The sequence below is a fragment of the Grammomys surdaster genome, unplaced genomic scaffold (genome assembly GCF_004785775.1).
Source record: "Grammomys surdaster isolate TR1022 unplaced genomic scaffold, NIH_TR_1.0 125574, whole genome shotgun sequence".
NCBI classification, from domain to species: domain Eukaryota; kingdom Metazoa; phylum Chordata; class Mammalia; order Rodentia; family Muridae; genus Grammomys; species Grammomys surdaster.
Window position 1 is genome coordinate 646,485 of NW_021620421.1, and position 20,748 is coordinate 667,232.

The 20,748-nt window shown below is 39.6% G+C and overlaps 1 protein-coding gene across 1 annotated transcript in view; it reads left to right on the forward strand.

Moving 5' to 3' along the window:
- Nucleotides 1–1,247: 1,247 nt before the first annotated feature.
- Chd6 (chromodomain helicase DNA binding protein 6) overlaps nt 1,248–20,748 on the forward strand; it is a 117,938-nt gene continuing 98,437 nt past the window's right edge. Inside the window, exons 1-3 of the mRNA XM_028786754.1 lie at nt 1,248–1,303; nt 8,309–8,826; nt 20,571–20,718. Coding sequence (XP_028642587.1) covers nt 1,271–1,303; nt 8,309–8,826; nt 20,571–20,718 — 699 coding nt within the window. The 5' untranslated portion in view covers nt 1,248–1,270. The remainder of the gene's footprint in view (nt 1,304–8,308; nt 8,827–20,570; nt 20,719–20,748) is intronic.

Here is a 20,748-nt window from a genome sequence, read left to right on the forward strand (position 1 = left end):
AAGCCCAAGAACCTCTGTAGTAGGAAGTGTGTTCCTTCATCTCACCCCCTCATCCCTAAGTCATCTTCTACTGCTCAAGCACATTCCTTCCCGGCTCATTTCTTTGTAATGCCTTCCTTAAAATGAAGCTGGTGAGTGAGGAAGGGTTGGGGCAGTTTAGAGGTTTAGTAGCACCTTGGTTTGAAAGGTTTTCTGAAAGCTTGAAAAAAAGTGCCATTAGCCATTAGTGTGGTAAATAGGGCCCATTTTTGCACATTCCTGATAATGTTGGGAACTTGCTTATTTGACCATGTTAATTTGTGGCACCAGATATAAATTATGGAATATTTTGTGGTTTTGTTGTGGTGGGTGTTTTTTGTAGTTGGTAGTGGTGATACTATTTGGTTTGGTTTGATATCTCTATTTTTTCTTGGATCAGTTCTTTATATTTTAAATGTAATTTATTGGTGCAATTCTTAAAATCAATTTTTAAAATCAAACTTTAAAGTAAAACAATCCAAAATAGACTAATTTGACATTTATATGCTGTGGAATACTAATAGGAAAATACTAAAGTTTTAGTTTTCTATACTAAAGCCATTGTTTTGAGAGAAGAAGAAAACTTTGTATGGTAATGAACGCTCTGCAGCATCATACATAGTTGTGTTCATTAGCTCCATGGTTCATTAGTCATGCAATGGTGAGTTCAATGCAGAGAAAAATGTGTGTTCCAAACCAAGGCTGCTGTGAAGTCATGTGACCCAAACAGGCAAATACTACCAGGAAATCTTGCTTCATTATTCATTTGATTCTTAATTTTTGGTAGTTGCCATTCAGAAACTTTTCACTGTTGCCAATTTTTTTTTTTGATCTCCACACTTATTTATGTAACCCTATGTGTCATCATGGCCCACAGTTTAAGAAACTGTACTTCAAAGAAAACAGCAACTTATATATATATATTCCTCCAAAAGAATGAAGCTTACCTGTTTGTACTTTCTCCTCATTTCCATTAGTAAAGTTATGCCCTTTATTTTTATTTCTGGTTTTAGTTACCTGGCTTTGATATGCCAGCGTCTTTTATAAATGACCTGATCTGTAAAGGTAGTACCTCTTTTGTACTTCATTCCATCTGGAGCAGTAAATTGGACCTGGTGAGAGGTACGTGTAGACTTAGAGGTCTGGACATAGTTGGACAGTCCATCTGGAAGGAATATAGGTGTTTTCTGTGGGACTTATTATAATCTTTACCTTTTTATGTTTTATAGAAATAAATGTCTTTCCTTAATTGATGAAAATGAAAATACAGAAGAAAGAGAAGCAAGTAAGTGGTCCCATTTCTTTTAAGTGTTGTTCGTTGCTACAGAGGATAGGCTGTGCCTCACATTTTAATCTCTCACGGACGGTTGCCTGTTGCTTGTGCTCTTCATTCTTTACAGAAGGACAGAGCTCTGAGTGACTAGTGCATGGAGCTTCCCTTTTGCTTCAGTCATGCCCATATAGGAGCAGTGTAGTTAAACTGAATCAGAACATTAAACATTAGTCTGGTGGGAACGCTTCCTCTCAGACCAGCTCTTCATATTTTTCTGAGTTATGTGACCAATTCTCTATAGTTTATATATTAATCATTTTTGGATATTTAGTTTGCTAAAAGTATTTTTCCCCTTTGTGTCTGTGTCTGTGTGCGTGTGTGTGTATACCTGATGTTTGTGTAGGCAGGTGTAGTTTATGAGTAGGTTATGTGTAGCGGTCAGAGGACAAGTTTGTGGAGTCATTTCTTATCTTCCACCTTTCTGGGGAGCTTTGGGGCGTCAAACTCAAGCTCAGGTCGCCAGGCAAACTCAACAATCGCCTTCACTCACTGAGACACCTCACTAGCCCTAGAAGTATTCTTTTAACTATAAACTAATTAAAACTGTGGCCAGTGTGACTCACCAGTACCAGTGTGGCTGGGAGATGTAAAAGATGTGTCTCTGCCTCTTACACAGTCTGTCTATAATACATGGCCTTTCTTTTTTATAGAATTGGATGATCATCTAGAAACCGGGTTTGGGGAGTAGAGTCAGGGGGTCTGAATTCTGTCTTGAGTTGGGACCCATGCAAGTTAAGGGTTGGGTGGGACTGGTCACTCTTTCTTTTCCAGTCTCCTCCTTTGGGATCCTATATAGGGAAATGTAGGATACCAGAAAGCCTACCCTCTAGGTGGCCCTTGTTGGGGAGCTTGACCTGGAGAAATTATTCTCATCTGTATCAGTTCTCATAGGAAAAGTAGTGCTTCTACCTAAACATTGGATTTCTCTTTCAGTTGGTAGTAAGCACCACAGAAAACTTCTACCTGCCATGTATCCTAAGGTAGACTCTGACATATGTCCAAAAAGAACATGAACTAGAAATGAATACTGGAGATAAAACAGTCTGTAGTCATACAGTTTAGGGATGTATAGGAAGGGCTTTGGTTTTCATAGAATGAGATTAAAATTCCCACTGAACCACTTAGGATCTTGAAGCAAGTTTAGCCTCATTTTTCACTGTGTAGAAAAGGATTAAATGAGATAGTTAAATACTTAGTATTTGATATGTCAAAGCAAGAAAATCTTTAGTGTATTATATCATTAGTGTGACTAGCGATCAAGCTAACTTTAACCATGATTCTGAAATGTTGGAAGCAACACAGAATAGTAGGCTCAGGATGTAACTCCGAGGTGGAACACTTGCTTGGCTTGGATAATCCCCAGCATTCGAGAAAGAAGCAAGGAGGAGGGAAAACCTGTTTTAAAAACATCCATTCTTGTTTTTAAAAAAATCCTCATCCCTTCTAGTTCATTTTTCCACTTCTTTGAAGAAAAATGCACATAAATGCATTTTGATTTTTAAATTTTCTCCTTTCCTTGTTCAGAATTTTATCAAGGAAATTTAAAATGAGGTGACAGATTTTTTTTTACAAGTTAATCAAAATCTAGCAATAAATAATCAAGCTTCTTATTAACCAGAAGGAGCATAACAGGTGGCATGTCAATAATGAAGGCTTTAAAAATTGACTTTGTTGCCAAAGGAAATGTTGGGGAAAAAAAAAAAAAAAGACTGGTGTACTTTAGTAATCTAGATCGATTAATCCAGTTTTAAAATATAATACTAAAACTTGGAGCCATAATCAGGAGATATTATAGACCAGATGACTTTGGGAGGACCTTACTTCCATGAGTAAGTACTGAGCAGGCATAGCTGTCATTTTCTGTCCCTGAGAAAACACAAAGGTGATAGAATCGGGAGGAGTAATTCAGAGAGCAATGGGAATCGCAGACTGTGAGACCATTAGACCATGTTTTCTTCCTTGGATGAATGTGGACATGACTCATTCAGTAAACACATATTGCTGAGTTTTCCACATTTCTGCAAGAAGTATTTAAGTTTCACTTCAGGCCAGATGCAGCAGTGACTTAAATGTTCTTCTAAAGAAATACATAGTCTGATTACAGAGAGGCAGTTGAAATAGAGAAGGGCACATGATTCAAAAGAACCAGGATTTTACAGTGTGGATGGCAGGGTGGTAGTCTGGTGTTAAATATAGAGACACAGGTAATATCAGCCCCCCCAAAGGACTTAAAGTATTTTAGAAAGAACAGGGCCTCTGGGGTCAGCCAAGTTGTGTGAAAGAACCAACATGGAAGGAAAGAGTAAGCGTAGGCAGGTTCAGGAAGTACCTAGGAGTAAGGGACAAAAGGGTGGCCTAGAGTGGAGTGCTCAGTTTTTGTGGTGGCAAAAGGTGAACTAGAATAAGTAGTAGGTTTAGCTGGCTGCCGTGTTCCTAGCACAGTTTTTGTCCTCTCAGAGGGAAAGGTGAGTTCAGATCTCTAGGAAGGTGTTTACCACCAGAATACATTGCTGGATCATAAGCCCTGGTTGAAAATAGTGAGTGAGGAAGACTACCAGATAATGTGGATGAGTAAACAATTGACGGTGAGACTTTTCAGCAGCATTTGACAGAGAGCAAGGCTGACACCAGACAGACTTTCAGTTGCTTTTCTGGAAGACTCTTTTCAGAATTTCAGTTTGGCAGTTTAAAACATTGTCTTCATGAATCAAAAGGATTTAAAATGGACTTTCTCCAACTCCTTCCTCTGAGCACAAGATTCTTCCTTTGTGTCTTAATATACCGACCTTTACAGGACACTCCCTGCCCCACACATGCATGCACAATCGTTCTATTGATTTTGTATCTGAAATATGCACTTGAGGTCAGAATAAAGGCCTGAATAGTAAAAGAAGGTAGACTCATTGCCTATGAGGTACACAAATGAAGCAGGACACTCTAGCGCCAGGGTGAAGACTTCTGGGCCTCTTGAGAGGGAAGTGAGGTCTGTCTGTTGATGGACTCACTGACAAGAATGGACCAAGTTGGCCCTCTTCAGATCAGATCCTGGGCTCTCCTGGTCTCTTGGCTTGGCTTCTCTGTCCTTGCTTCTCTTTGTGCCCTCTTGCTTCTCTGCCCCCCCCCCCCCCCCGTTTTTCTTCTAGATCTTCTTGACTCCAGTACCTCTGCCTCCACTATCCTCCATCCATTATGGGACATCAGTGACATAGGAAAAAGTTTATCAGCTTCCTCGTCAGCAGTACACATGTATGCATACATACCGTGTGTGTACATTTTTCCTTTAACCTAGGCTTTTGCCTGTGATAATGTACTAAATGGACTTTTCTTAATTTGAGAACCATTGCCTTGGACTGTAATTGTTTCATTTGTTTTGACCCTTTTGAATTAATCCTCTAGATTTAACTTTTTCGAGGAGTGTTGTGGCTTAATGAGTTAGATCAAAGGAGCACCACTTGTTTTCTGTTTTTTTTTTTTTAACAGCCCCTTTTTGTTTCTGTTTTTACCCTGTTCCTAGACTCTTGCCCCTATTTAAGTTGGTGATATGAAGCAAATTATTGTTGGTCCCTTGTGGTCTACCATCTCTAAAGTTGTTCCTGTTATAGCCATTTCAAAGTGGAGATACTGACATCTGATTTTGTTCTGGGGCTTTTTGTCTCAGAAGAGACAAACATGAAAGAAATGTTTTTGTATTGCTTTTTTTTTTTTTCCTCCTCAGGAATCTTTTCCAAGTTCCCAACATAAAAAATGCTTCCATGTATTAACCCCAAAATTTAAATTAAAAATTTTTTTGTTTACTAATACTCACCACTTCCCCTTTCAACATCAGATAATTGTGCTTCCCCCTTTAGAAAGCACTAGTTCTGTCACTTGAGGAGTTTAGCCTTGACAAGTTGTTTTATTTCTTATCTGTAAAAATAATAATTAGTGTGTGTAGGGGTGGGTTGGGGATTGTTCCCTGATAATTATCTATGATTCCTGGTAGCGGAACTTTGTAGATAGCAGGTAGGTATATATATTTAGCAAAGACTACCTGACCTTTCCCAAAGCAATGTATATACTCATATTTAACATGTTTAATCAAGTCTCATCTGGCTTGGCCTGGTGACCTAATAACCTGTTATGGTTCCCTGGGTAGTCATGAAAATATACATTAGTGTTTGTCAGATTTCAAATCTACAGTTGTCTGCTCACTAGCTGTATGGTCCGGGGACATTCTTACAATCTCCACTCCCACTTCTCCCTCTATAGACTGGGCACCTTCACACTTACCTTGTTAGATGGTTGTAGAGGTTCCAAATGAGGCCCTGTGCCTTATGTCATCCTAGTATCTCTGTATGACCTTGTGCACTGAACGTTAGCACTGCTGTAGTTATTTTCTCTGGACTTAATTCTATTTGCTACTGCTTACCTCCATCTTTGAAAAGACTTCTGCATGAGTAAAGAGACCTTGTCATGACAGTCTCACTCTGACCTAGAATAAACTATCTTGGTGAGCCGGATGGTGGTGGTGCACGCCTTTAATCCCAGCACTTGGGAGGCAGAGGCAGGCAGATTTCTGAGTTCGAGAGTCAGAGGCTAGCCTGGTCTACAGAGTGAGTTCCAGGACAGCCAGGACTGCACAGAGAAACCCTGTCTCAAAAACAAAAACAGAAAAAACAAAACAAAACAAAAAAACTATCTTGGTGAAATTTAGTCTTTGAGGCTTTGAAAGCCTCATTAATAAGCAAATTACTTTTCAGTTTATCCCCCTTAAAAATGTATTTTATTTTCGCACATACATAATGGTTTTTGGTCAAAGTCTTCTCCATTATTCTCTCTTATCCCTTCCCCATCCCATCTAAGTCGTCCTCCTATGTTCAGCTATGATTTCCTTTTCCTCTTTTAAGTTTGGATTGCCTGAATGAGTGCAAATAGGAGTTTATTTACTTGAACAAATATAATGCACTAGTGACTATACCACTACCAGCAGCCATGGAGTGGGGGTGGGGCTTATTCAAGCAAGTAGCTACCACTGCTGTGAATTCATGGGTACAGGAGCTGTGTGTCATGTCTAGAAGATTGTTTTATGTTATTGTTCTCCATCCTTCAACTCTTAAATTGTTTCTGCTCCCATTTCTGAGCTCTTTCCCGAGCCTCACAGGAGGTGATGTAGCTGTTCTGTTGGGGCTGAATACTGAACAGTCCTAGTTTGCCCGTTGTTGCACACTAAGAAAACGTGATTTCTAAGGCCCAGGTGTCTGTGACATGGAATGCTCCCAGGACAAGCACATAGAATCTTCCTTTCTTAAAGCACTGAGTCTTATAAGAACAGCTGTTACCCACAGGATTTAAGTTAGTTTATTAGAAGGACTTCACTTACTGTAAAGATCCAAAAGAAAAACCTTTCTTTTCTTTGTTGTTTTTCTCCAGTAATCTCAAGTGCTATGCTTTGAGCCTTGGACTAGGAAAGGGCACTAGAAAAAGCAGACAGGGTAACATGAGGCCGAATTTGCAGTGTTTTTATTCCCAGTGTGGGCCAGGAAGTGTGGGTACAGCTTGGGGAACCAGAATACTGTAGGGAAGCCACAACCACCTGGGCAAGTATTTGTGGATTATAACTTGCTAGTTAATAGGAGGGCAAGCACTCACAAATGGCGCTGTTTCGGAACTATCACCAGAATGCAATTTTACCATCTTCCTGGAAAGTTCCCCTAGGTCATTCTTTGTTCTAGATTGAGGAGTAGTGCTGTCCTTGGAGCTAGCACCCACATTATTATCATACCATTGCCAGTTTACCTCGGTTATGAAATGGCAAGTACTTTTTGGAATACCAGACTGAAAGTATAAGATGAACTTCTACCTCCAAAGAATTGTTTCCTTAAAATTCACTGAGAGACTGTGCTTATATTGTACTCAGAAATGGCTTTGAAATTCTTTTTTTGGTGCTACATTAGCTCCCTCCTGTGACACACTTCTTCTGGCATCTGTCACAGGAAAGTTTCTTCCTATTTGGGTAGTTTGATTTTCACAAGTGGCCAAAGGTATTTGGGATTGAGTTGAGTAGCATTCAGTGACATTCATAACAGGCCTAGTTTTGCTTATAGTCAAAAGTAAAACTGTGGGTCAGCAAGATGGCTCAGCAGATAAAGGCATTTGACACCAATGCTGACAATCTGAGTTTAGTCCCCAGGAGCCACATTTCCACAACTAAAACTTGAAATGATCATACTTGTTCAGAGTCAGCCCACCTCAGTGTTGATGCTTCTTGGTGACTGATGAGAATGGGTTTTGAGAGGTGAAGCAGTGTAAGCATCTTGTCTTCTCACCCCAGGAACTTACCTTAGTTCACAGCAGAAAGTTTCGACACACTTCAGTAGTAGCACTGCGTGTGAATATTGTAAATCCCAATTCAGGGCTCTGCAGTATGCCTAGGATTTGATGACATCTGGAGGATTTTGTTGTTGTTGTTTGTTTTCTTTTTATAGAGAACTATCATAGACGTGCCTGTTTTAGATTACATACTAAAAACAATCTCAGATTTCCTCATAGAGAAAAAGCCTTCAGATTTTTATATACTAGTTATGTACTAAAATAAGAATTTGTGTGTGTGATATATTTGTGTAGGTGTGCATGCTATGGTGCATATACAGAGGTTGCAGGGCAATTGGTTTTCACCTTTACAAGTGTCCAGGGAATTGAACATGGATTCTAAGTTGAACATGAACATCTTTGCCTGTAAGCCATCTCACTGGCTCTTATGTTGGCCTGTGACATGTTATCAGTGCTATGCTACTGCTGCATAAGGCCACGGGTAGCTGTGTCCTGCTCGCTACTATATCCCAGGGCCTAGTGTACTAGAACTAACACTTAGTAGCAACTCAGATACTCACGTCTTACTGACTAAATCTGTCTTCAAACCTAATAGCACACTTTGTGTGGAGCAGTGAGGGAGTAATGTGCTTTCTTTTTCTTTCACAGTTGTCCAAGTTAAGAGCTTTGAATCACTCCCCAATGTCGGATGCCTCTGTTAACTTTGACTACAAATCTCCATCACCATTCGATTGCAGTCCTGATCAGGGAGAGAACATCGAAGAAGCTGCCAATCATTGTCTGCCCCAGAAGGACTTCTATACTACTGAAGAGGAAGCTGACACCCTTTTTTCTAGGAAATTGACATCCCATAATGGGATGGAGGATAGTGGAGGCAGAGGTACTGGAGTAAAGAAAAAACGAAAGAAAAAGGAGCCAGGGGAGCAAGAGGGAACAAAGGGAAACAAGGACAGAGAGCCTAAGCCAAAGAGGAAACGAGAACCTAAAGAGCCGAAAGAACCCAGGAGGGCCAAGGAGCCGAAGAAAGCCAAGGAGCCCAAGGAGACAAAGCAGAAAGATGGTGTGAAGAAGCCCCGGAAGCCCCGGGAGGCCTCCAGTACCAAGGAGAGTAAAGAGAAGAGGAGCTGCACTGAGTATGGATCCAGGACAAAGTCCAAGAAGGCCAGGTGTGTGCTCTCCTCCTTGCCCTTGCCTTCATGGGGCTGCTTTCCTTTGCTGTTAGCCCAACCTCTAGGCCTGACTTGACTATACCTGTGCTGGCCCAAGCTTTGTACCTTATTGACATAACTTCTGGCATTAATGGCATATTTTCTAATTTCTAATTATTTTTTAATTCTAATGTCCAAAATCATACTTCAAAAACACTTTGCTTTTAGGAAATTCCAAGAATTGCTAACCTTCAGATTCCAGTGGTCCTTTTTAGTCTGTGTTCCTAATATTTAGCATTCTTCATATGGTATGCTTGTGTTCTTTATGTCCTGTTAGCAGTCAGCCAAAAATAAACCCTGTCTTACCTCCTGGTCATGTAATTTCTTTGTATTCAGTTTGGATTTAAAAGAATTTAAGCCAGGCAGTAGTGACATATGCCTTTAGTCCCAGCACTTCGGAAGTGGATCTGTTGAGTTTGAGGCCACAGATGTTACAGAGTGAGTTCCATGACAGCCAGGGCTAAACAGAGAAACCCTGTCTCCAAAAACAAATGAAGTAAACTACAACAACAATAACAGAGTTTAAATGTTAACTTGTCTAAAGTATATTGCATAGTAAGGACATCCTGGATCTGATAGCAAGGACACTGAGACAGCGGTAGAGAAGCAGAGAAGGCACAGCTGCAGGTATCAGTGGTTTGGTAGTCTGGCAGGGCCATGGGCAGACAGAACTCTATGTACAAGAGAACTGACTTTCCTCCCAGGCTCTACACTCTGTTGCAAGGCCACTTCTGATCTAATTTTCTAGTTCAATGTCTGGCACAGTCCCTGACCCTTCCGTAGCTGCTGGAGCAATGCTGAATAAATGAGGCCAGAGAAGAACATAATGGCTTGTGTAGGTCAGAGGCCTAGGTACAGACTCACCATATAGTGCGTAACAGGAGAGAACGTGTAGCAGCTACACTCCTCACACAGAGAAATTAATATTTGCTCTCTGAATACAATTGTAATGTCTGTTTCAAATTGTTTCTACATAGCATTGTATTTAGATTTTCTGAGGAATATAAACAAAAGAATGTATATGCCTTAACTCAATGAACTTGTTTCTGAAGTCTAAATACAGAGGAGAAGTATCTATCTCTCCTGTCAGACCATGAAGTCTTAGACATTGATGTGAATCTTGAGAACATAGCATAAAGATACTATCACATACCTGTCTTGGGTAGGGACACAGAGGTATGTTTTAGAAAGGATTTTAAGTGCAACTTCAAGTTTGCTTTGTGACCAGTTTCCTTTTCAGAAGGATAGTTTGTCAGGACCAGATAGATAATTCTTAATCCAAGCTTAAATGTTCTTCATGATATTCACTCCAAAAAGGATTTCCTTTCTATTTATCCAAGAGACTCGAGTGTAGAAGGGTTCTAGGGGTGTAGCTGCAGAATAGCTATAAAATACCGTCCACCCTAGGAGGCCAAGTAGGGCAGGTAAATCAGTGTTCAGACTAAGACCTTAGAGGCTTTACTTCTCATTTAACATTGGAGGATACTCTGATCTCCAATATGAGGTTAGGATGGCATAGTAATTTTTGCTTCTGCCAATCATTTCCCTTGTATATTGTTTTGGGGAGCTTCCTTTTTTTTTTCTAATAAAGGAATGTTTGAAGAAAGAAAGTCAGATTAACTTATTTTAGTCTTACAGAAAACTGCAGTGACTCGTGAGTGCTTGAGAATTGGGGTAGCTTGGGAAGCTGTCCTCTGTGGCTTGGAGGACATTACAGAGTATGTATCTGAACTCACCCATATTCTGGTGGTCTCTGATGTTCACATTTTATTGACTTGTCCTTAAAGTTCATATTGATATTATATAAGATATCAAACAAGTTAATATGTAAACATTGTTATAAATTCTATTTTAGGAAAAGAGGGAGTTGTTTCAGGAAACAAAATTGAATATCAACTGTAGAGGCAAAATCAAGATTCTCACTAATGAAGACCTTATAGCATTAAATGAAAGGAGTGTGGTTTTGATATAATTAAACTGAATAAATGAATGAGCTGGAGATGTTCTTGTCCTTTTGCAGGCTATTAACATAGAGGACAGTGAACTCTTGAGCTTTAGAAATCCAAGAGATGTCCCTTGGGAGGAGAATGGCAGGTAGAGAAGGATCATCATCTCTTTAGAAATATGGACCCAGGCTTTGTCTATACTTTAGGGCTGTATGCCATTAACTTGTAATAATACTTTTCTGTGTAGCCCAGATAGGGTTTTGGACTATTGACCCTTTGATTGCTTTTCTTTTGTATCTTTGTAAAATTATTTTAGTTTCCTTAACTAATGATTCCAGTCAACCAGTTTTTAGTTTTGAAAGCATATTGATTTTTTTTTTTTAAGCTGAGTAGTGGTGGTGCATGCCTTTAATCCCAGCCCTCAGGAGGAGAGGTGGGTGAATTTCTCTGAGTTTGAGGCTAGCCTAATGTACAGAGTGAGTTCCAGGACCAGCCAGAGCTATACAGAGAAACCTTGTCTCAAAAAACAAACAAATAAAAGTTAGTATTTAAGATGTGTGTGTGTGTGTGTGTGTGTGTGTGTGTGTGTGTGTGTGTGTGGTTTACTTTTGGAAATTGGCTCAAGTACTTGTTTTTATTTGAGCAGTTATTGATTTTAATCCTGGGTAGTACTTGATGGTTATAAATGATTCACTGGTTGCCTGGATTACTGCAGAAGCTTGGCCACTGATTTATAGACTTTCGGCCTCTTCTCCTTCATTCCTTATTACTACTACAACCCAGCCACTTTTTCTGAAGCATTGCTCTTGCCTTATTTATGCTGACAGTCAGTAATGTTACTGTTAAATCAAACCCTTTTTCCTCTGTCTGGATTCTAAATCAGCTGAGGAATAGCCAACAGAGATGGAGATGCAGTGATCAGCTTTATTATTGTATAAATTGGGTCAAAGAACTCACATTGCTTTGTGGTTGGAATCAGGGGTCAGGGAGGTCTCTAGTTAAAGAAATATGTTTCCAGTATTGTACCCTTTTGAAAAGTAAAGCATATTTTTCCCATGAAAATATAGGAACAGGAAAAGGGGATTTCTTCTTCAATTTGTTTATATTTGCATAAAAACTTCTGGTTGTTACAGTTGCCTTCAGAACAAACCTGTATTCCTTTTTTTGCTTACTCAAAAATTTGGAGGTCTGACCCCTTCTCATCTTTAATTCTGGAAACAACCTGCCAGCTAGATTGTTTTCATTAATCTTTTAGGGTACTGTTTTGTTGTTGTTGTTTGTTTGTTTGTTTTTGTTTTGTAAATTGCTCTTCCTGTTTCAGCTGTAATGTCCCTTTCCCCCAAATATCCTGACTCCTTTCCAATCCCAAGTCTAAATGCAAAACTCAGCTTTTCCGTGGAGCTTCCCCCAAATTAATGTGCTTGTGTGTCCCCTTCTGGACTTCTGTGGCACTTGGAGCCTCCATTATAAATTATAGGCTTTAGATCCCAGAAGACTGAAAAGGTTCTAGTTCAATCCTCTCATACTGCTTTCTTGGAACTAGAGCTCCACAGAGAAGTGGTTTGTCAGAACTCGTTCCCAATAAACTCGTTCCCCAATTCTTTGTCTTGCGTACTGTCTCTGTAGCAGGCCCTCTCAGTGGCTAACTTTGTTTTTGGTGTGTGTATGATTTGCTTATCTCAGTAAAAGTTAAGAGCCTGAGATCAGGACCACCGTACCTTTGTGTCCTTTATGTCCCCTGGGGCTGATCACCACAAAGAATTTTGTCAGACACAAGCACAATATTCTACATACTGAATTTAATTGCATTTAAGAACACTTCTCCCTCAAAATAAGATTTATGTAGGATACTTATGAACTCGTTAATATTTGGTAGTGTTTCTGCTTTATAATTAAAGATAGTTCTGAAATAAAGAGATAGCTCAGAGGTTAAAAGCCTCTACTCTCTATTCTTTCAGGGAATGCTAGTTCAGTTACAGGCAGCTCATAGCTGCTTGTAACTCCAGCTCCAGGGGATGTGACTCCCTCTTCTTTCATCCTTGGGCACTTTTGCTCAAATGCAGAGATAAACATACACATAATTTTAAAAATAAAAGTATTTAAGAAATAATAATAAAAGACAAATGACTTTTCCAGGACAACAGACTGATGAGCCTCATTGTTAGATCTTCAGGTTTCCATGACTAAGGTCAAAAATGAAAGTGGAAGAACCCTTGTTAAAAAAAATTTGTAGGAATTAGCCCCTTTTCCACAGACTCTCATTGTGCATACTCAATGGTATTCTTTGAAAGAATAAAATGGTTCCAACTCTTTTTTTTTCTCTTTAATGATTTCATTTGCTTTGAGATGCAGCAAGCAGCAGTTGAATGTGTCCTGGAGCTAAACAGTGACTGTAGTATCTAGTAACCTTTTCTGAGAGTGATATTAATAATGATTGATATTTAGGGCTTCTCAGGATAAGAATCCAAAACTCCAAAGTAAAGAAAGCCTTCTTTAAACAGAATTTTCCTCTTTTCTCCAGATTGTTTTGAGTGTTTTGTTGACCTCCTTAAGGATATAAAGCTTAAGCAAGAAAAACCCCTCCAGGAAGCTGAGTTTTGGCTTTGTCATTGACTCTGAAATTAAAATTTCATTTACTATAACTTGCTTATATTAATAATAATAATAATAGTTATTATTATTATTGTACTTATATTCTAAGGAGGATTAGGATTACTTTTGTAAGAAAATATACACAGGCATGTATGTACAGTTTTGCACACAGTGCTATACATATGTGAACACATGGAAAAAGCTATTGGATTCTGTTGAATCATGAAATTGATAAGAGATCTCCAGTTCCTTGGGGGAAGCCAGATTTTAGCAATTCAGAAAGGTTTCTTTAGAGAACAGTTCATGGTATAATAGATGCTGTCCTTAATGGCAGCTTTTGCACCTTACATTTATTTTCATGTCCCTGTGAACTTTTTTTTTCCTAAGAGACTTTCTCTGGAAGATGTCTGCTTCCTTTTGTAATTCATAGCCTGTCCAACGTTTTAGTTATCTGGCATTCCTACTCAGTACAAAGGAAGTAAGTACTGAAGACTTTGTGTGCAGCTCTTTAGATTGTCTGCTCCTGAACAGGAGACCAGGCTTTAGGACTAAACTAGAGATTACTACTAGAAACTTGGGTATGGATCTGTTGTTGGTTAAGGGAAGAGCTTAGGTTTGAAATTTCTACTTGTAAGAGTGGCTCATTTCTCTCTTCCACCCTCCTCCTCCTCCCCCTCTCTCTGTTTCTGTGTACATGTATGTGCCTATGTCTGTCCAAGTTCTTGCTGTCTGTCTGTCTGTGTGTACATGTATATGCCCATGAGTGTCCAAGTACAAATATCTGTGTACACACACGTGGAGACCAGAGTGAGATGACAAATGTCTTCCTCTGTCATTTTTTACTTGAGGTGGAGTCTCTCAATGAACTCTATCTTGCCTTTTAGGCCCCCTTTCTTTGCCCCCAAATGCTGGAGTTAAAGGCATGCCTGGCTTTCTGTGTGAGTGCTGGGGATTCAAACCCAGATCCTCATGCTTGCAAAATATATGTTCTTACTCCGAGCTGTCTCTCCAATCTTTATCTTTTAAAAGCAAGAAGTTAACCAGTATGCTGGTCGAAGCAGAGGATTGTCCACCTTTTTCTCCTGCTCTCAGGTTTTGCTGTGTCTAGGGAGAACTGGGATAGCTTTTTAAGAAAAGTAATTCTCTGACTATATTCAAGAGATGATTTCTTAAGAGAAGCCCTAAGAAATTTGTGGTCCTAAAAGTGTAGCAGGTTCTTTAACTATCCTTTGAAAATTATAGTCCCAGATGAAATTTTATCATGGTGGGGTGTGGGAGTCAGGTATATTTAAATTTATGTATTTAACATCAGTTAAGTATAAAAAGCTAAAAAAGAGGAAGTGTTGTGGTTGGGTTTTTCAGCCCTCATTCTCTACTTCAGCCTTTCTCCCAATTTGCTTTGCTTTGTCAACCTAGAGCAGAGTTTTGTAAGCTTAGTAACACTTTAGAAGTTTTGTCTTCTTTTCATCCGTGTTGGTTTCTTCTAGAAAGCTTGGAACCCGAGGACTTGTGACAACACAGATTTTGGAGATAATCTTAAATACCACTGCATCAGCTGTCATGTGACTTATGAATAAGAAACTCTCAGAAAACAATTTATGAAAATATAAAGCATCAGCATCTGAGTCTAGGCATTATGGTGTATGCCTGTAACTCTAGGACTTTGGAGGCTGAGGCAGGAAGATTACCAGGCTAGCCTGCTTTACATAGTAAGACATGGCACTTTTTAAAAGTTCCCAAATTAAAAATTAAACAACAACAACAAAATACATTGAGTACAGAGAGGTCTAAGGGAGTTATGTGCAGATCTAAATTTAGTGGTTTTTCTTACCAAGATTTCAGTAGCCATTGCTTACACGGTCAAGAGTGACTGGCAAAAGGTCTGAGTTAGGTTTTTGTCAGAAGCAGGATGTGGTGCATAGAACTGCCTTCACTGTACATTTGAGACTCTTCTATAAACTAAGTTTATATTTTCAGTTGCTTTTAATCTTCATCTTAGAAGTCTGTGATTCCTTTCAGTTTTTATTGTATTGTCACCAGCTTATGCTGGTCTTTGTTTCAGTGGTGCAGATTTAAGTTAAAGCCTACAAGGCAGCACAGATCTGGCTCCATTTTGTCTACAGCAGATTGCATCTGTACCAAAACAAGTGCCTTTTAACCAGTGTCCTTATTTTCTGTGCCAAATCTGTTCTCTATTTATAGATGGAATTAAATGTGGGTACTATGAAAGTTGAATGAAATGTGCAAATGAGCCTTTTCAGGGTAGTATCTGTATTTTGGCAGCATACTTCTGGGAGTATCAAAGCCTGAGGGGGATGCTGGATTGAGACTCTTCTCTTAGGAGCTGTTTCTCCAGTGGAATAATGGTCCTGTGCTGGAGTCCTCAGCTTCTGCTTGTCAGTGGATGCTGTGGCCAGGGTCAGGAGCTGTCCTCACTGTAAGGATTCTTACTCATTCTTGCCTGCTAAGACTACAGTTCCCACTGTACCATCACTGCCTGCTAGGTTTTAATTTTTTAAATGGAATGAGTAACTACTTTGAAATGATGAATGTACTTTGATAGATACACTCTTTCAGTACTTCAGATGGATGGGCACAAGTAGTAAGACCTATAATTGTGGTGCTGTGATGTAAGACCTGCATCCTGTGGTACTGTGATGTAAGACCTGCATCCTGTGGTGCTGTGATGGAAGACCTGCATCCTGTGGTGCTGTGATGGAAGACCTGCATCCTGTGGTGCTGTGATCTAAGACCTGCATCATGTGGTGCTGTGACACATCATGTACCCTCTCATCTCCACAACAGCACTAACTCTAACACGTGCTTCTCAAAAACACCTGGGAGCCGAAGTGGGGTTAGGGGAATAGTATAAGAAATCTTGTCTATCCAGTACTTAATATTGTGGTTTGTGTCTCTTTGGAAAGGCATCTAATAAAAACTACAGGAAGTAAAGATTCCCAAAAATCTTAGTTCATGAAGCCATGTAAAACACAAGAGAGACAGGTTTAGAATTTGGTATAGTTTGCATGTTGGTAGTTCCTTGTATATTATAAATGCATAGTGGATGTGTTCTTACAGTAGTTACAGGTTTTATTATAAAATCAAGTTTCATTTTGTTGCCAACATGGATCTCTCTCTCTCTCTCTCTCTCTCTCTCTCTCTCTCTCTCTCTCACGCACACACACACCCTTATATCTTTCTTTTTCTTCCTTTTGTCCTTCCCTGGCCTACAAATTAGGGCTTCGTTTGGTTTGGTTTGGTTTGGTTTGGTTTTTTGTTTTTTGTTTTTTGTTTTTTTTCTGGGTAGAAGCTAAAAAGGTAGGATTATAGAAGTAAGATTGCTTTGCTCAGTCTCCAGTGCTGTTAAAACAAGGAATGTTAGGACTTTGTATTATTCAGAACTCTTGGTTACAAGCAATGCAGATCCTATTTAAGTTAGCTGAAGTTAAAAACTGATAACTGGGGATATTCTGGCTTTCAAAATTAGAATCAAAAGGTTTAATTGAGAGTTCCAAGGCTTTCTGTCTCCAGTTACTCTCTACACATCCCTGGTTAGAGTCCTGACTCCCACGACTTCATGATGTAGATAAAAAGACATTAACATTCCTACCCACTCCTCTCCAAAATTACTAAGATTTATTTTGTTGTGTATGTGGGGGTTGGGGGTGTAGGTGGAAGTGCCCATCATCCCAAATTATTTCTTTTTCAAGGAAAAACTCCCAAGTTATCCTAGCTGTCCTCTCCAGACCAGTCAGTTATAAAAGGAATAGAATACCATAGCCCAGCCTGCACACACACGCACACACTAAAATTACTAAATTACTAAATTTTTAAGTTATTTGGGGGCAGAGAGGTTGTCATAGTGGGTAAGAATACTCAGTGTGCAAGCATGAGAACCTGAGTTCAGATGCCTAACATACATGTGAAAAACTGGGTAGTGTGAGTCTCTGCATCTGATTGTGATTGATTGCTGTCTGCTGGGAGGGGAAACAACTCTGATGAGGAGTTAAAGTTGTACTGATATGTGGATATAAGGATAAGGGTTTAAAAGGCAGCTTCTCCGTCACCAGCCATGGTTCTTGGCCAGATTTGCAATAACAGGCATGAGTTTCCTCCTGGAAAGCAGGTCTTACCTCCAGTTAGAAAGTCATTGTTTATTCCCACAACATCCATGCAACCCGTTATACCACTGGGCATATCTGACAGGCTGGTCATTATTGTAGAGATCACAGAAGCGGGAGGATCTGTCTCTGAGCTCCCTCTTGATGAACTACAAGAAGGGGCTATCCCATAGCTGGCACTGAACTTTTTGTTTGATGACCTATTGCTTATCTTCTTATTAGGGTACCCTATCAGTTAAACTCTTATTTTTAAAACACACACACACACACAAAGTAAATTTTCATATGGCTTTGTAAAACATCTGTAATGTTACTTACTCATCCCCTCTCCCCTCCTCCTTTTGTCTCCTCCTTGTCCCCAGCTTAGCCTCCTAATTACTTCCCACTCACACTAGTTGTGGTCACCCACCTTGTGACTTCTTTCTAGCTTCCTGACTTCCACAAGTACCCCAGTTTAAACAAACAAAATTCAAAGTCTAGGCTCCACATATGAAATAGAATGTGTGATATTTGTCTTTCTGGGCCTAAATAACATCAGTCAATGCCCTGTCCCCATGTCGTTATCCATTCTCTAGTAGATGGACATCTTCACTGCTTCCTTTTCTTATTTATTGTGAATACAGCAGCAGTAAACATGGATGAGTAAGTATCTCTGTAGTGGAATATAGAGTTCTTAAGGGATATGCCCAGAATTGCTATAGCTGGATATTATGAAAGGTCTTTTTCTAGATTTTTAAAGTGTGGAATGCTTCACTAATTTGTGCATCCTCCTTGCCTGGGGTCTGTGCTAATTTCTGTCATTCTAATTTTATATACATCCTATAGAAGCAAGCACTGTATATAATTATATGAGCTGTTACAAGTCACTGTTTTTGAAGCTCTTCATAGTGAGTAAACAAGTATTCATGGACCAAATCTATCTAGAAATGATAGAAACTTAGAAATTATTAATAAAATGTTTCGATGATTAAACCCCCCAAGCCTCAGGTTTTTAAAACTTACTACAAATTGGGAAAATGCATTTTGTCTAGAATCATCCTAGAAGATGACTTCAGGGGGTATATTCTTGATGTCCTATTTAAAAGTCCCATTTGCAGGGTTACAAAAAAAATCTTCTTTCTCATATTTGTCTATCAGAAGAGCTCCCAGAAGAATTTTTACAATTTAAAATTGATTCTCTTGCCAGGGGTAACCTCCAGAAAGGCACGTTGAAGATACCCTTTATAGAAGGTATAAATCCCTTATAAAGTCTATTATCCTCTAAAAGGATTGTGTTTCATTCACATCCTTGGTTTGGACTGGAATAGTGCGTGTGTGTGCGCGTGTGTGCGTGTGTGTGTGCGTGCGTGCGTGAGTGCGTGCGAACTTTTCCAGGAGGTAAACAGACTTCAGGATTGGGACTTCAAAACTGGACTGACTTTGCACTGGCCTAGTTGCAGAGTCTGTGAGTAGAGAAGGATATTCAAGACTGATGTCCAGCATTCTGGGTCTGCCCTTTGTAATCAGGCACCCAGTACCATCTCTAAACACCATTGCCCTTACCTCTCCCAGCATCAGGTAGTCTCCTAATGGAGAATACCCACACTGTTAACTCTTTCCTTGGCCTCCACATTCTGTCATTTGCTCAGGCTTACTGTTTATTTCTTCTGGGTCTCAGCTCAGTCTTAGCCTTGAGTCCTCATTGGCTGTGTCTATGTGTCTAGCATGAGTTGTCTGTCCTCTTGCCATCATGTCTCCTTTCCTACAGTGTCAAGTCTAAACTCTGGCCTGTGCTCTACATTTCTTCTTCTAGCTATCTCACGTAGTATTTCTGTGCACTAGCCTTGAAACTCTGGAAATTTCATTTAGTCTCACTATACTTCATATTTCTCACAATAAAATGAGAATAAACTGTTAACAGCGTGATAGTGTGTGGGGTATAAAGGAGATAGGAGGGCGTAGAGCTCTGCCTTCAGCTGTATGTTCATAGACATACAGCTACAGCATTGTCTGAGACTGTGTTTCTCTCTAATGTTTTTCAGAATTCTATATATGCCTTTGTTCAAGTAAACTTTCCAAGATTTTCCCAAATGCAAAAAATGTTTTAAACATTTACTAATAGAGCATTTTAGCCTTTAGAGGCTACCAGTGGGTGTCAGCTCCCCTGGAACTGGAGTTACAGATAGTTGTGTGTCTCCACGTGTGTGCTGGGAACCAAGCCTGGCTCCTCTGTAAGAGCCCCTAGTGCTCCTAACTGCTAAGCCATCTCTCCAGCCTCTGCAGATAATCCATCCATTAATGTAGTTATCCATTCCTTAAAAATTTTAAGACCTAAGTATTAATTGAGTGCATACTGAGTATATAAAGCATAAGATTAATCAGGAATACAGACACTAATCAGATTATCTGGAAGGACAAGAAAGATACATGAGTTCTAGGTTTGATATCATACTTGAACACTGACTTTGGTGAAATAGCAGAGTTTCAGTACTTAAAGTATTTCCAAGGTGTTTGTCAAATGTAAAAAAATTATCATACAGGCAAGTCAGAGTCTTGATGGGTCCTTGCAGTATATACTGCCCACCTCCAAGGAATCCTCTGTATACCACCCAGGGCTGTGGTTATAGGGGAACTTTACCGTGTTCACAAAGGCAAGGGCAGTGCTTGTTTTGAGTCCCTAGTACTCACTCTGGGTCTTTTACATAAAACGTGCTCAAAAGAAGAGGATGACGGATTACAAAGCTCACTCTTCCCATGTGTTATAATTGATGATTCTTAATGTCTAAAGCAATCAAACTTCCTAGTTATGACTTTGGCTTAAATTCAAAGTGAGGTTTTAGAGAAATTTCTATTTTTTTTCCTATAACATTAATCATAGCTATGGCAGTCATTATGGGGAATGAATAAAGTGAATTCTGTCTCAACCCATGCAGGTGTTTCTTCTCGTGTTTCTCCACATTTCTGGCACAAGACCACATTGGTCCTGGAATTCCAGGGTGTGATTTCATAGCCTTAAAATGAGTTTCAAAACTACCCAACAGTTTTAATTCTGAATGTCTTGTAGCAAGGAACAAGGACCAACTCCATTGGAGAGAAAGAAGAAAGGAAAAAGGAAAAGTGAAACCACCGTGGAGAGTTTAGAGCTGGATCAGAGTCTTCCAAACCCATCTCTGCAGAGTCCTGAGGAGCCCAGTGAGTCTGCAGACAGCCAGGTACAGCTGTGGCTGGGGACCTGCTGGAGG